Consider the following 17,048-nt stretch of genomic DNA (forward strand, 5'->3'; position numbering starts at 1 on the left):
AAACTGGGGCACAGATACTGAGGTCCTGTTTTAAAGGTATTATTCGGGTCTTTCTTAAGCAACTACCCAAGGGACCTAGTTGGTTCACATTTTATTCAGCCTTTACTTGGGCAAAAATGTAGGATTTTTTCCAGCACTAAAAAAAAGTGGAGCAGTCAATATACTACACTGGTCACACACACATACATAGCCATGAGCTCCTGTTAATGTATGTTTTGTCCCCAGAAATCCTAATTTCCCATCCTAAATGCTTATGTATAAAATATTAATACACTTGCTAGGAGCTGCTGGAAAAAAAGCAAATAAAGTTTCCTTTCAAAGATACAATACATAAAACACTGTAGTGAAATAGGACTTGAAAAGAAAATAGCAGACTTCATGCAACAAAGCAAGAACTAGTGCAGGGGGTCTCACAGGAGCTGAAGACTCAGGGAGCAAGTAAAGAGAAGGCACTTACTGTTAAGAAAAGGACAGGACAGAAGAGCCAACCCAGAGCAAGGGCTGATGAGGCCAGGTGATTGCCATTCACAGAAAAGGAGACGAAAGAGAAAAGGAAATGCAGGGAGTCTCTAAAATGATAAAGAGAGAATTAAATGCATGCAATTCTGGACAAGCCAGAAATTTTATTTCAAAAAAGTGGGCCAGATCTTCAGCTGATAGAATCTGATTTCAGTGGAGAAAGGCTAATTTACACCAGCTGAGCATCAGGTCTCTTTGTCTTGTTTGTTTTAAAGCTACCAGTGAAGGCAGTGCTGATGCAAAGTGCCAGACTAACAACCTTTGAGATCTCAGTCTTCTGTTTAGCCCCAGCCAGTGGTGATCCGAGTCTCCTCCATCTAAGCTCTAACAGGGAGGGATCTTCTTTATGGCTTAGAGTGCAGTTTCTCTTAAAACTGTATGAAGCATTGGTAACTAAATGCACGACAATGGGTTAACAGTTGTGTTTCACTGTGAACTCAAAACTAGACCTGCCTTTGTGAGAGATTGTGATTACGAGATTATTTTGAAGGTGACATGGGGATAAAATGTGAAAATGTCTTGTCTCCTGTGTGTGAAATCGCCCTCTACTTGAGTTCATGTAAAATGCAAAATTTGGAGGTAGTTGTGAAATCAGGTAAAATGACTAAAATGTCTATGATAAATTCTGAGTAACTTAACACTATGACTTTCCACAGCTCTGGGGTAAATGACTCCAGACTGGTGGCTGAAAACGTCAAGACACCTCTACTGAGCAGATGTAGACTCCCAACTTTCAGTCATTGTCTTTGTCCCACTTTTTATCACTTCTACACTGAGACTGCCAAACGGGGACCCAATGCACACCGAGGAGGAAGCTGGTGTTGGAATGAGCCATGAAATAGCCTCCAGATTCTCACAACAGTGACCAAATCTGGGTTTAGGCCCACTACTCTGATATAAAATGCCTAGTAACCAATTGCTTAGATAACCTTCCTGTAGCATAAAACACCTGGGGCTGGATCCTTAGCTGGTGTCAGCGGAGGTAACTCTGTTGATCTTCACTGATTTACACTAGCATGGGATGTGGACTATCCTTTCACGTGAGTTGTAGTGAGGAGATTGCTTGTCTATTAATGAGCTGCTTAGTTTTGTTTCTAGGATTAAACTTCTGTGAAATATCAGCTTTAACTGCTAATCACTGTCCTTCTTCTTTGGGCTGGCCAGTCCTCCTGACATTAGATTAGAAGAGCTGATTTTCCCAGACATCTCTCTCACCTCCTTCCATCAATATCAGCAGCACTCAAAGCTCCCTTGACTGAGAGAGCCTGGAGCTGTTGCCCTTTTACAGTCCTTATTCATGGCACCCTGGGAGAAGAGAATTCTTCCTTCATTCCAATGGCAAATATAAATCCCTCTGCAGGAGCAACCCTAGGATTTTGAAAAGTGGGATGTGACAGAGAGCTCCCTGACACTGTTTGGCACAACTGGTGCCCACGACCAGAGTTCTCAGCAATAGAAATCACTGTGCATGCGCTGCACATTCAAAGGGGGGTGCAACCACAGCACTGCAACCCCCAGATCTGTGTCTATCCCCTAGGGAATATGAACTATACAGGGGGCCAGAAAAACAAACAACAGTGGCCTTTACTGAAGGATTACATTTTCAGTCCACCCAAAGGTGCCCGTGACAACCCAAGGAACCTTAAGTGCTTGTTGAGAGAGTTACTTTCTGCTTCAAGTTCCCATGGTAGAATCCAGTATTTCCTGAAGGGCTGGATGACTCCTCTCAGCTCCTTCAACCTGCCCAAATCTTAAATCTCTCTCTCTCTCTTTCTCCATCTCTTTCTTGCAGGCTGGAGGGGGGAGTATTCTTTTGATTTAGTATGTAAGTCTGTCAAGAGCTATTCATTGCTGCAGTCAGTGGGGGATTAGTCTCATCCAGCCTTAGCTGTTTTCAGTGCATTGCTGGGATCGGGTCTATAACTGTGCGTGGTAGCTGCAGAGACTTTCAGTTCATTTAGGATCCTTCCCCTAAAGAACAACCCTTTATTCCCCAGGTGACCAGTGTTTTTCTGTCGGACCCCGTAGCATTACTTACACACTGTGTGCTGGTGATGCTGACAGAGCTGGAGATGAACGTCAAGCCATTGTTCATGCTGACTTGTAGGAAAACCACCCTAAAGCACAAAAAGATATGCTTATTTTTAGTGTCATCTTCATACTCATTGTTCTCTTCATTCTAGCCATGTTTTAGTTTTTGGCTCCTGCAGATAGCATGTCTGCCTAGCCAAGGCAGTTATGTGACTACAGGTGCTTACCTGCAATTGTCTGTCTGCTTGCCCAAGAGCCAGCTATTTTATGTTGGCTTAATTGAGTTGGGCCATATATTCTTTATTAAGAGACTCCATCCTACCTGGAGGGAAAGGGCACTAGTACAGTGACTCATAGTGCTAAGCCTTAGGCATTTGTAATAAGGTCTGTCTGCAGCAAAGAAAAATGTAGGATAGGATCATAGTGTGCTCTCATTTATACCAGTATAAACCTTGACTAACTCCATGATGGTTAGTCAAGTTGCACTAGATCTGTGGCAGTGTAGCTGAATGCTGTCTCAGGCTCTAGTTGAAAGTTCATGTTCTCAGCTGCCCCAGGACTAGGATCTGCCCCAGGAATTGAAATCTGTACCTGCTTAAGTGTCTGAGTACTTACATCTTCCCTCTTACTACAGTATGTAAGTACCCAGGGGATTGCAGGGAAGTCAACTAGGGAATTATTCATTGCTAACTTTCACAGGTGTTGGCATAAGGGAAGAAGCTGCTGAGGTTGGCAGAGCAGCTGCCATCACTGGCTGTCAAAAGTGGAAAACTTACTGTATGCTAAATAAAATGTGAATGAGCTCTAAATTCCATTAAAAATAGAGAAGTTTAATGGAAGGATTTACCTGATGTTCTTCTCCCCTTTTTTCACTGACATTCAAAATGAACAGAAACAATTCACACCACTCCACTCACTAGTCTAGTCCCCAGAGAGTGGTTTCTCCTCTATGGGGTTGTTGAGGGTTGTTAACTTAAATCTCCAGCAATGCTGTATGAGTACAAGTTGCCTGAACAACAGGTGACACACTGGGTACAAAACCTAGAACCATGTGAAACTTGCCTCCCTCTAGGTCTAGTTACCGATTTGAAGCCCAGTCTGGGATAGGCTAAAAGGCTTGCAAGCACAGGTTGATTTACAGTGTTCACATATTACCAATTGCAGTTTAAATGTAAAACTAGGAAGTACTCATGAGTTTTCTGCTTTCAGATTTCAGGATATTTAAAGCAATACAAGTAAAGCCGAATGAAAGATCCGTACTGGTTCCTACAAACTGAAAATGAGGAGATCTGCGCAGCTTTGCACCTAGCTCGAATGACCGTGTTTTGAAGAATGTGTAAGTCTACTAATATCAGGAATTTAGCTGTCAATGGTCATAAATATGCCACTCCAGAGGCAGAGAACCACATACTGTTCTTGGTTATGTTGGTTTAAATCAATAATGATTTTATTTATTTACTGCAATCCACAAAAAGTGAGCCTTATCCTCCTGTCCTTGTATCATTTATCCTGTTGTCATTTACCCCGTGTAAAGCATATGTAAAATGCTACCACATGAGAATAGCAGTGCAAGATGTAACGGACTGAAAAATCGAGGCTAATAAATACAAACCTATAATTATGATTTCATAACATATTGCACCTAGAGGTGTAGCAGGGCAGTTCTGTGCCTGAAGCAGCTATAATGTACAGAGCAGCATGGGCTTCCACCTTGCTGATTCTGGTGTGATCAGCTGCCACTGGCTAATTTTATGCCCCCTGACAAAGGCAGTGCCTGGAGTTGCTGCTCCACTCACCTTCCACCAGTTATGCTACTGATTGCATCAAAACTACACCATATTGCAGCAGCTTTACATTGGTGCCTGATTTCATCAGTATTTCAGTATTCCTGATTTATATCAACATACATGACAGCAGAATAAAGCCTTGTAACTCAACCATATTGTGCATTTGTATTCCCCTAAATTATATTAAGTTGGGTTTGTTTACCCATGCCACACAAGAAGCTTGTGGCACAGGTGATCTTGTAGCTATGTTTCAAGCACCCAATTTTACTTCCTACTGACTTTAAATAATACACTGAGAAGAAATGCTCTGAGCACATGTGTATATACATGAAGAATCACACATTCAAAGTTAGTATCCCTTTTGCATGAAAAACTGGAAGGTCCCAGAGCCTCGAGGAGTTTCAATATGCATATTATATTATGGGACACACAATTAGTTTATTAAATACAGGCAGAATCAATGTGCCCATACCACCAGGGCAAGGTCATGATGTAGGGACAGGACCCTGATAGACCTCATGTTGTGTAGTGCCCAAGAACCATCCCTGAATGGTGTAATGCTGACTTACACCAGGTACAGATTAGGTCCAAAAGGGATGATTCTACCCCTGGCAATGAACATTCCTAAACTGCACATTTTGAACAAAATCTTCAACTTCTTCCTTGGTTTTTTTTAGGCAAAATACTAAAGGACAAATCCAAACCTACTTCTGCAGAGCACTTAAACTCCTTTTAGATGTCTAGATTGCTCAATACTATCCTCATCCATCTTCCACAACAGCCACCAGACCATTTTGGCCTTCATAGCATGCTCAGGAGGGATCCGCTGAGGTGTCTACCTTCACTTACATGCTGTTGTGACTCTAATCAATCTTGTGAAGTGTATACAACCTCCATAAAACCCAAATCTTTAGTTACAGGAAAACCACAACTTGGATTCTAGCCTCCGCTCCCAGTCTGCATTTTATCAAGGACTATTCAATATGAACTGCAGAAACAGCACTGGAAATACAAGCTGGGAGTACAGACTCAAGTCCAGGGCTTTCTCTCTCCAAGGCTGGTATTTGCCTCACTGGGCAAGAGTCACACTCCTTCCCCATGATCCTTTCCCTCACGACTTTCCAGGGGACCAGCTTCAAGAAGAGTGGGAGTGCTCTTGAAACCCTGCCTAACAAATGGCTTGGTGATTACAGCAGTTTGTTAGGAAGTAGGAAATGTAGGTTCCAACCCTGACTACCTAAGAAGCGCCTACAATCTGGGTGTCCTACTCACTGGCCAAGTGCCCTGACTACAAGGCTAAAAGGTGGGTGGGTCCTCCTCCTGGTGTTGTTTGGATGTTTCCTTCAGAGTGAGTTGGTTGTTTATATGATGTAGCCATGTAAGGGTATCCTGTTGAAAGAATGAACTATGTATTTTACTGTAAGGATTAGGAAAATGAGGGTTGCCCACTGTCATGGGCATACATCTATCCAGCTAAAGGGGAAGCAATGCATCTATGTAGGGTGAGTTAGAACTGGTCTCTGAAGATGTGTTAGGCTGATCAGTGAAAAACAGAAGAGCTATGCATTCTCCCAGGTAGATCTGGATCACACCCTGAGGCAGGGTGCATTTTTGTACTGGCCATGAGAATGATTTATAAATGGATTAATATTTGGGCCTGATTGCCACATACAGTACTTAGCTCCCATAGAGCAGTAGATCCAGGAATGAGGCAAGAGAGATGTGGCTCTGTCACACATGTACAGTAGAGCTCAGATCTTACTGACTGTTCAAATTAGCAGGTCCAGATGCTCTCCACCCCAGAGTGTTGAGGGAATTGGCAGGGGTTATTGCGGGGCCCCGGCACGGCTTTACAAGCACTCATGGTGCTCTGGCCAGGTGCCAGATGACTGGAAGAAAGCCAGTGTGGTCCCAATCTTCAAAAAAAGGAAGAGGGAGGACCCGGGCAACTATAGGCCCATTAGTCTTACTTCAATCCTGGGGAAACTCTTTGAGAAAATCATCAAGGAGCACATTTGTGATAGGCCAGCAGCAGAGATGATGCTCAAGGGCAACCAGCATGGTTTCATTAGGGGCAGATCCTGTCAGACCAACCTGATTGCCTTTTACGATCAGGTCACAAAAGCATTGGACGTAGGTGTTGCCGTGGATGTAGTCTTTCTGGACTTCAGCAAGGCCTTTGATACTGTCTCCCATACCATTCTCATCAAAAAACTAGGTGACTGTGGCATTGATGCCTACACAGTCAGATGGATTGAGAATTGGCTGAAGGGTTGTACTCAGAGGGTAGTGGTGGATGGGTCTTTTTTGACCTGGAGGGAAGTGGGCAGTGGAGTCCCCCAGGGCTTGGTTCTTGGGCCCGCATTGTTCAATTTCTTTATTAGTGACTTGGATGACGGGGTAAAAAGCAGCCTGTTTAAATTTGCTGATGATACCAAGATTTGGGGTGAGGTGGGCATGCTAGTAGGGAAGGACATATTACAGCAGGACCTGGACAGGTTACAGGGGTGGGCTAACGAAAATAGGATGGGTTTCAATATTGACAAGTGCAGGGTGCTGCACTTGGGCAGTGGGAACCAGCAGCACACTTATAAGCTGGGAAACTCCCTTCTTGAGAGCACGGTGGCAGAAAGAGATCTTGGAGTCATTACTGACTCCAAGATGAACATGGGCCGACAATGCGAGGTCACGGTCAGTAGGGCTAACCGTACCTTGTTGTGCATCCACAGATGCATCTCAAGCAGGGCCAAGGAGGTGATCCTCCCCCTCTATGCGATGCTGGTCAGGCCACAGCTGGAGTACTGTGTTCAGTTCTGGGCGCCGCACTTCAGGAGGGATGTGAACAGCATTGAGAGGGTCCAGAGGAGGGCCACCCACATGATCCAGTGACAGCAAGGCAGACCCTTCGAAGAGAGGCTACGGGACCTGAACCTGTTCAGCCTTCACAAGAGAAGACTGAGCGGGGACCTAGTGGCCATCTATAAACTCACCAGGGGGGACCAGCAGGGGTTGGGAGAGACCCTGCTCCCCCTAGCGCCCTCCGGGGTAACAAGGAATAACGGCCACAAATTGTTAGAGAGTAGGTTCAGACTAGGCATCTGAATGCAGTACTTCACATTCAGGGTGGCTAGGATCTGGAACCGACATCCAAGGGAAGTGGTGCTGGCTCCTACCCTGAGGGTCTTTAAGAGGAGGCTTGATGTCTACCTGGCTGGGGTCATTTGAGCCCGACTTTCTCTCCTGCCCAGGGCAGGGAGTCGGACTTGATGATCTACAAGGTCCCTTCTGACCCTACTTCTATGAATCTATGAATCTGTGACTGGTCATCATGGGCTTCTGCCAGAGATCTGATGAGCAATGAGCTCCAAGCTGACCAGCTGATTTGGACACGGACTGGTTGGAGCCCCTGATTTTGCATGGCTCAGGAGTGAATGCTGCTGCTGTTTGCCCTTCTCCTCTCCAATGAATTCAGCAGCAGGGCTAGGAAGGGACAAGCAATGGCAGCAGTATTCACCATCTGGACTCTGGAGCCAAATGAAAGCAAGGGCTCCAGGTAAACCCTGTGCTGAGAGTTCAAATGTGACAGTTGCGACACCTCCTCTGGATCTGCTTCTGCCCCCATATATGTTGGACATAGTTTCATAGTTTCATAGTAGGTAGGGCTGGAAGGGACCTGAGCAGATCATCAAGTCCGACCCCCTGCCACGGGCAGAAAAGAATGCTGGGGTCAGATGACTCCGGCTAGGTGATTATCTAGCCTCTTTTTGAAGACTGCCCAGGGTAGAAGTGAGCACCACTTCCCTAGGAAGTTGGCTCCAGATCCTAGCCGCCCTGACTGTGAAGCAGTGCCTCCTGATATCTAACCTGAATCTACTCACGGTCAGCTTACGGCCGTTGTTCGTTATTACTCCTGGTAGTGCTCGGGGGAACAGGGACTCCCCCATAGTCTGCTGGTCCCCCTTGGCCAGTTTGTAGATGGCCACCAGATCTCCTCTCAGCCTTCTCTTGTGGAGGCTGAACAGGTTCAGGTCCCGTAGCCTCCACTTGTACGGCCTGCCCTGCTGCCCCCTGATCATGTGAGTGGCCCTCCTCTGGACCCTCTTGATGCTGTCCACATCCCTCCTGAAGTGTGGCGCCCAGAACTGGACACAGTACTCCAACTGCGGCCTGACCAGTGTCACATAGAGGGGGAGAATCACCTCCTTGGACCTGCTCGTGATACATCTATGGATGCATGACAAGGTGCAGTTAGCTTTCCTGACCGTGTCCCCACATTGGCGGCCCATGTTCATTTTGGAATCATTAATGACGCCAAGATCCTTTACTGCCTCTGTGCTGATGAGAAGGGAGTTCCGCATCTATAGGTATGCTGCTGGTTCTTTCTCCCTAGATGCAGTACCTTGCACTTGTCAGTATTGAATCCTATCATGTTCTCATTCGCCCACCCCCTGTAACCTGTCTAGATCTAGTTGCACCCTGTCCCTCTCCTCCTGCGTGCCCAATTCTCCCTACATCTTAGTGTCATTTGCGAATTTGAACAAGGTGCTTTTCACTCCCTCATCCAAGTCGCTGATGAAGATGTTGAACAGTGTGGGCCCGAGGACCAAGCCCTGGGGAACCCCACTGCCCACATCCCTCCAGGTCGAAAATGACCCGTCTACCACCACTCTCTGGGTGCAGCCCTCCAGCCAATTTGCGACCTATCTGACTGTGTAGGCATCGATACCACAGTCGCCTAATTTCTTAATGAGAATGGGGTGAGAGACAGTGTCGAAGGCCTTCCTAAAGTCTAGAAAGACTACGTCCACTGCAACACCTGCATCCAAGGATTTTGTGACCTGGTCATAGAAGGCCACCAGGTTGGTCTGACAGGACCTGCCTCGAATGAACCCATGTTGGTTGCCCCTAAGTATGATCTCCCCTGCTGGCCCCTTGCAGATGTGCTCCTGGATAATTTTCTCAAACATATCCCTGAGAGCAGTACTTACTGTCCAATATCTTCTATAACTGGTGCAGGGCAAAGCAAATAGGTATCTTGAACAACAGTTGGTTTTTCACCTGAAAGGAAACAAAAAAAGATGTAATGCATAAAAAAGGGCAGTGGATCCTGAATGGGCCAAACAATGGACATATGCTGACATTAAATGAAGAATACAGATATTAGGCACTTCTCAGGATCTGACTGTCAGCATACTTTTGATGACACTGATTATTCATAGCTGTACTCAGAGAGTCTTATTGCTGCCGGTGGAAATCATCATACTGGTATTTGTTATCGTTTCAATTAGCAGCTGTGATATCTCCAGGCTTGTAACATTAAATGGGCATCATCAGGACTGCTCATCTCAATATTGAACCTTGTATTGTGCAACTTGTCTGCTTGCAAAATGTATGTCTCTTTTTATATAAAATTACTCACTAAGGAGCTCCATTTTAGAGTGGGCAAGTCTACAGCTATGCATTATAATAAGGGTTTGCAGTGGATAGCACAACAACACAGAAAGGAAATCATTTTCCATGTTTTGAATGTTATAGATGTTTGCAGTCCTGACTTCACATGTGAAATACGAAACATGACTGTAATGGGGATGGCTTTGGCTTCACTGATTAGGGGCTGAGAAAAGGGAAGGAGCTTCCCCTTTAGCTGGATAGATACCAGTTCAGTTTGCCCAAACTGAGACAGCTGACTGGCAGCTGAAGGCTATAGTCTGCTCTGGGCCAGCCATCTGGATACTTTTGAAAACGGGGCCTACAGGACTGGAATAAGGTTGCAGGTGACAGGCACACAGTATGTCTACGCTGTGACTGCAATGTAGGGTAGATATACGAGAGCCAGCTGGCTCAAATACTAGCATTAGTCAGGCCATAGCAGCACAGGGCTCAGCACCAGCTGCAAAATTAGCCCAACAAGCAGATTAATTGCCCCCCACTAAGCTCCATGACATCGTGGTTAGACTGCTACCAGCACCTGAGCTAGGTAGTTTAAATGTGGCTCAGGTACACTGACACTACAATGCAGTTTTGGTTGTGACCACAGTCTGAGCTCAGCCTGGGCAGACTGGTCCAGGGTGCAAGTGAGGTAAAGGTTTTCTCACTTTATGCGATACATGCGTTCCCAGCAAACTGCACATAAATAGAATTTGCATAAAAGGAAACCAGTTTATAAGGTAACAAATAGGGATATGTTCCCACAGTAGTAAGGAAGGGATGGGCTAAGGAAGGGCTTAGGGAGGGCTAAGGAAGAGATGGGGGTAGGGGCATGGTGCAGCCCAGCAGCTGCAGGCAGGTAGCGTTGGCCACTGCCAGAGCTGCACGAGGGAGCAAAGTGGGGGGAACTGTCAGTGGGTGCAGGGCGGGTGGGGGGGCATGGCTCTTGCTGATATGCACACCCCAGGAGTGCTGCAGGCTGGGAGGCTACAACGGGCTCTTCCTGGGAGGCGTATGCCCCTGGATCTGTGTGCGGGATGAGACCAGGCTCTTCCCGGGCTCTTCCACTCTCATCCCATGCACAGATCCGGGGGCACACACTCCCTGGGAAGAGCCCAGCATAGCCCCCCAGCCCACAGCCCTCCTGGAGTGTGCATGGAAGCAAAAGCTGCGTCCCCTAGCCCCTGCCCTGCACCCACTGACAGTTCCCTCCACAGCTGGCATCGGCCATTTCTGGGGCCACCGCAGCAGGGGCTGTGGTGAGTGGGGAAAAGCCGAGCCCCGGGGGTTTGGGGGCATGATGCAACCCAGCAGCTGCAGACAGCTTGCATCAGCCATTTCCGGGGCCACTGCAGCAGAGGCTGGGGTGAGTGGGGACAAGCTGTGCTGAGCCCTGTGCCCCCTGGGCCTCTGCTTGTCCCCACTCACCCCAGCCTCTGCTGCAACAGCCCCAGAAGCAGCTGATGCCACCTGCCTGCACCATGGCACAGTGCAGCCCAGGGACTGGGGTGAGTGGGGACAAGCAGAGCCCCAGGAGAGCCCCCAAGACATGCTAATTAAGGTCTGGGGAAAGGTGCATGAATCCTAGAGACTAAATTCTCTCTCTGTATAAGAATTCATGCAAAGAGTAGCAGCAGCAGAAGCCACTATGTAAATTGTCTGACTGCCTCCTGGACTCTCCATAGTCATCCACTTTGAGAGGGGAGATCCCTGACATAAGTACCCCTTGGCCCCTGAGAGGGGGAGAGTGGAGGGGGAAATAACACTGATGATTTTGAGCTAAGAAGACAAAGGGACAGATCCCCAGGTGGCTTAAATCAGTGTTGCCTCAATATAGCTATGTCAGTTTACACCAGCTGAGGATCTGGCTCTGGGAAGCCCGTGATGGAACGGCTGTAGAATTACGGTGCTCTCCTTTGTGCATATTTCAGTTCTAGGTCTGCCCTAGCATTCTCAGTATCGGATGCAAATAGACATGCTGTTTGATGAATAGTGACAAAGAGAAGAAAGCCCAAAGTCTGGCCATCTGTTCACCTGGAAACCCAGAGGAAACAAACTGCTACCTCTGGCAAAGGGCGTTTGAGAGTGGAGTGAGAGAGACCACCAGCATTTCCTTAACATAGTGTCTGACCAAGCAGCCAAAGCGGAAAAAGAAGGAGCAATTCATGGGCATTGCCTTGTAAATGAATTAACTGCTGAAAGGAAGTTTTTGATGGACAGGCATGTCATATAAAAGCCCTATTGTATTCAGCCAAGGGCGGAGGCATGGGAAGAAGTTGTGCTAACTCCCACAGCCACACTCCTGACAGATGCATGTTGCCTGTTGGTGGAGCAGGAGATGTGAGGGAGGCTCAGTTACTTTAACCTATTCAGTCCTTTGCCTGAATACTGAGGCTGCCACCAGATGCCTAGTTTAGCATAGTTGTGCAATGGGAACTTTGTACTATGGACATCAGGCTGAGATTCACCAAATCATTTCACAGAGGATATGAACAGACACCAGCATCTGGTCACAAACTCCCAAACAGTTTCTGACTACATCACTCTCCTTCCCTCCCCACAAAGTAGAACCAGGGCCATATCACCTTTTCCTGTTACCATTAAAGAGAACAGAGGACAATTCATTCCCTGCCCCACCCAGGCCTCCACACTCACGTCCCAGCCCCTACTGGGCTTTATTAGAATGGATGGAAAGTCACATTATTTTACCTTTTCATGCCAAGTAAAGATGAAATTCACTCCTGTTTTATACATCATGTATATACTACTTAAGTCCCAATTAAACCCTGAAAGTACAACTTAGTGGATCACATATCTTGGGACTGCACAAAGATGAATGTCATGCTTACTGTGGGTTTAAGGGCTTAGCCAACTCCAATTAAAGACAATGCAAAGACTCCCACTTATGGTCCCGCAGACAAATTTGGCAGCACTGGGTTATAAAATTGTAAGCCTGGCAACTTACTGATAGTAATGGTGTCATTGATCTTGAAGCTGCAGAGAACTTGGTCAATATTTCTTGCATGATAAAAGCCATTGCCTCTTACCACAACTTGAAAGGATTCTGGAATAGTAAATAAGAGTGAATTATGAAAAATGGTTAACCTTTCTTTTCCCTCTCAAATATTGCATTTTATTTTAGCCCCAGGGGGATCTCAAGTATGACACAGTAGCAGCTGCTTCCTACTCTATGGGTGCGTCCACACATTGTCCTATGTCATTGTAGTGACATGCAATGTTGCCGTACAGTGCACCACGGTGACATAGTGATCACGTGAGTCTACACATGATTGGCAGCTACTTCACCATAGCAGCACACTCTGACATTTTAGTGCACTGCTACGGTGAAGTAGAGGTGAAATCTAACCCGTGTGTCATGCGCATGGTGCAGTATGAATCGTTACTGCCCTTTTGGAAGTACTAAAGCATGGTGCTGTAGCCACGTTGCCATACAGCGACATGTAGATGTACATCACCTGAATCTAATTATGCACTGTGACCCTTCATTATAAATGACTACTATATGGTGCTGAAGTAATCCAAAATACTGCAGGATCACTAGTGCAAACTAATGGTCCTTGGATCATTATTGTAGAATATTAAAAGATTACTTCATTCCCTGGAGAAATACTTGCTATTAACATTTTAACATTGTGTATATTTTGTGATTTTCTGAATTCATTTCCCCAGGGTTCTTCTCTTCCACAATAATTCAATATCAGAATAATTTGTAAATCCAACTATAGGACCACATCTGCTTGTGTAAGTTACAAGATCTGCACTGAAGTCAGAGCTACTTTGAATTATACCTGATGGGAATTTGTCCCATAATGGCTAGGGACAGACATTCAAAAAGCCTGAGCCTGAATTGATTCAATCTTCTCAGCTTAGTCTAACCTGGCTAGGCTGAGCCAGTTTGTAACTGTACAGACATCCCCTCTGGACTGAAGAAATACAGGCACATGCCTACAGTGGTTCAAGCTAGAAGCCAGGGGCACTAGAGCAGCCCTCCCTTTCCTTTACTTACACAACAGGGAGTTACACAGGGATTTGATAGCATTTATCAGCCTGTCCAGAAAACAAAAGCCTCTCTCATTAGTTCAAGCTCTTCTTAAACAATTTTTTTTTCTGAGGAAGGAATGGAGGGACACTACCAGCTACCTGTTGAGTAACTCCAAAAAGCCTTAAGTAGACACTGTCCTGTCTGCCTTATACAGACACCTCTCAGCATTAGCCAGCATACCACATGCTGGCTACCAGTGGCAACACAAAGGGGTGCACAGGAGTGCACATGCACTCCATAGAGTGCTGGTGCACCCTCTGACAGGCTGCGCTCCCCCGCTTAGGTGATGGGCAGGGGGGGCCAGCAGGAGCGCCGGTGCCCCCCCCTACGAGTGCCAGCTGGGGAGTGGGAGCACTGCGGTCACTCCCAGAAGTGCCGCGGCCACTCCCAGAAGCCAGTGAGTGAGATCGGCTGTGGGAGGACCCCCCTCTCCCCATTTGGTGAGATAGGCTGTGGGGGGAACCCCCCTTCCCTGGTCGGTGGGATTGGCCGGTCGGTGACCACCCCCCGGTCACTAACTGGTTGTTGGGGGTCATGTGCCCCCCCTGAGTACGGTGGCACCAGTCATCCATGCTGGCTATGGTCCATGCTGTGCGAGAGGGGAATCCCTGTTTGAGCAGGGAGCGGTGACAGGGGGGTGGAGCAAGGGGAATCCAGACAGATGTTGCTGTGTCTGCTGTCTTTGCCAGAGCACTAGCAGAACCCTGCCCAGGGCTGCAAAGCATTTGGGATGCCGGGGCACTCTGGCTTAAGTTAAACAGGAAGTGGTCTGGGACAGACATATAAACCAGTTTGACCCAAATCAGTTAAGTCTGATACTACATTCAATCAGGTTTATTTCAAACCAGTTTTAGCCATTTTCAAACGAGTTGATGTGCACAGAATGTCTGTTCTGTTACAGATTTAAACCAAGTTCTGATCACTTAAACTGGTTTATGTGCAATGTCTGTCCCTAGCCAATATGTTCATCCAAAATATATGCTCCTTACTCTTAATCAACAGCCAGCATCATTCTCATTTACACTAAGGCTCCTTCACAGTAAGGGCCAGAAGTTGCAAATACTTTCCTCCCTGGCTTCCATCTCTCCATGCCAGTTCAGCTATAACCTTGCTAGATCTTCTGGGTATTTTCTATAGGTGACTCAGGCCTTTCAATGGAAGGGGTCCAGTGAAGAAGTCCAACCTGGGGATGCTGAGAGAAGGTGCTAAAGGAACACTAGACAGTGCACCTATGTTTTGAGGGGGCCATGGGAGCCTGTTAGACCTGTTACACTCATGCCTTTACAGGATCACACACAAGAATTTAATGACGTACAGTGGAATTCACACTATAGAGAATTTACCTTGATTCTGCATGCCCCTGGATTTTACTTGGAAGATTGGGTTCCTGAGGCCGCAGGAGAACCTGCCCAGGTTTTCCTGTTGACTGAGGTATTCCCCAGCAAGGGATTCCCTGGGTGCATGTATCATGCTGCTGTACCTCAACTCAGGACAACAGGCAACATCACCCAACAAAGCAGGTCAGCTAGGACACATCTCAGCACAGCTGATCCTATTCCAAGTATAATATCTGTTTATCTGTTTATAGCCTCAGACACAATGGGATATTGTTATATCAAGTTATAAACTATATAGGAATGACAGAGTAGGGTGTGCAGATCACAGAGTGGCACAGTATGTTTGGAAGCCTGACAGCTGTTTAACAGTGCTCCCCCCTACCGTTACAACAGGGAAAGCAGTGGCGGGGGGGATCAGGTGACCCTTTGTCCTGTACCCCACCCGCTTCTTCCCCCTGCAAACTTCCTTCCCTCCCCCAAGAAGGGAAGTGGTGGGGGGAGGGGGACAGGTGGCTGCTGTGGGTCTGACTCTGGCCCTGACCCAGGCTCAGCCTAAAAAATGATATTTAGAGATTTGCTTTTGGGAATTGGCTTGTAGACAAAGTAGACATTGCAATAGAATGATGGTCCAGAGCAGTGGCGATGTGTAGGGGGTGCATGGGGGTGCACATGCACCCCCTGACCGGCCACGCTTGCTGTTTAGGCAATGGGCCGGGGGGGAAGGGCAGGCAGGAGCACCAGTGCCCCCCCCTGCAAATGCCGGCTGGGGAGTGGAGTGCCATGGCTCTCCTAGAAGCAGCCGCAGCCACAGCTGCAGCCGCAGCCATTTCCAGAAGCGGTCACAGTGATCAGCCACAGTGGTTGGCTGTCTCATGACTGGCTGTCGGGGACGTCCTCCCCACCCCCCGATCAGCGGGATTGGCCAAGTGAGGACCTCGCCCCAGTTGGCGGTACTGGCTGTGTGGGGACCCTCCCCCCGGTCAGCGAGATCTGGTCACTTGGGGGACGGGGACATGTGCCCCCGCTGACTAAGGAAGCACCAGTCATCCATGGTCCAGGGGAATGGCAAAGGTGAATTGGTTTCTAAAAGCCTGTTTGTGACAAAGTTTCCTTGAAGGCAGACATCCTGTCTAAAGATCCTGGGAAATTAAAAAGATGAACAGTGTACCCATAAAATGAGATAGGTGTGCTATGTTATAGCCAGGTCACAGTGGATAGCTGCAGAGTCCCTGGGATTTCCAGTTCTAGTGGATGGATCAAATTAGGAAGCTAGGGCATGCCCAAATTAAGACACTGGCAAATGACCAAATTAAGATGCATGCGTATGATGGGTTTGGGAAACAAAGGAATATGCTGACAGAACAAGAACATGGACAGTATGACAACCACAGGGAAACCAGTCAACACTGCCTGGGAATAAAGAGTCATCAGAGGAGAAAAAGGATATAAAAGGAGAGATTTCAGAGTAGCAAAGGAGGGTCCCCGAAGGAGGAACCCGAGGCCACCATGGACAGAGGACTTACCAGCAACCTGTCTCACCCACCCCACTGGGGGCTGGGGGGTGGGTCTTGGTCCTTAACCTCCAGGCTGCTGACCTCTGACATTCAAGAAAGAACCACAAGGTGAAGCTTGCATACTGGCCAAACATACCTTCCCTCCATGACAACCCTAGGACTGATAGATATAGAATTGTGGGGTGGGAGAATTGTTTTGTTTGGCTTGCCTGCATTATTATTCTTATCTCCTATTACTGTGTATCAATAAACTTTGCATTTTCATCAATGACCTGGAAATGGGGGTGCAAAGTGATATCTCCAAGTCTGCAGGTGATACTAAATTATTCCAGAATCCCAAGATGAAGCAGATAAACTGCAGAAAGATTTC

The 17,048-nt window shown here is 47.2% G+C and overlaps 1 protein-coding gene across 2 annotated transcripts in view; it reads right to left on the reverse strand.

Moving 5' to 3' along the window:
- Positions 1-17,048, reverse strand: part of ANTXRL (ANTXR like) — a 98,900-nt gene that overhangs the window by 37,650 nt on the left and 44,202 nt on the right. For both annotated transcript variants that reach the window (XM_019499454.2, XM_006276176.4), the window contains exons 11-13: positions 12,730-12,828; positions 9,326-9,395; positions 2,558-2,636 (exon numbers count right to left, since the gene is read on the reverse strand). In XM_019499454.2, the coding sequence (XP_019354999.1) occupies positions 2,558-2,636; positions 9,326-9,395; positions 12,730-12,828 (248 nt within the window). The remainder of the gene's footprint in view (positions 1-2,557; positions 2,637-9,325; positions 9,396-12,729; positions 12,829-17,048) is intronic.

Source organism: Alligator mississippiensis, chromosome 6 (genome assembly GCF_030867095.1).
Source record: "Alligator mississippiensis isolate rAllMis1 chromosome 6, rAllMis1, whole genome shotgun sequence".
In the NCBI taxonomy this organism is placed as follows: domain Eukaryota; kingdom Metazoa; phylum Chordata; order Crocodylia; family Alligatoridae; genus Alligator; species Alligator mississippiensis.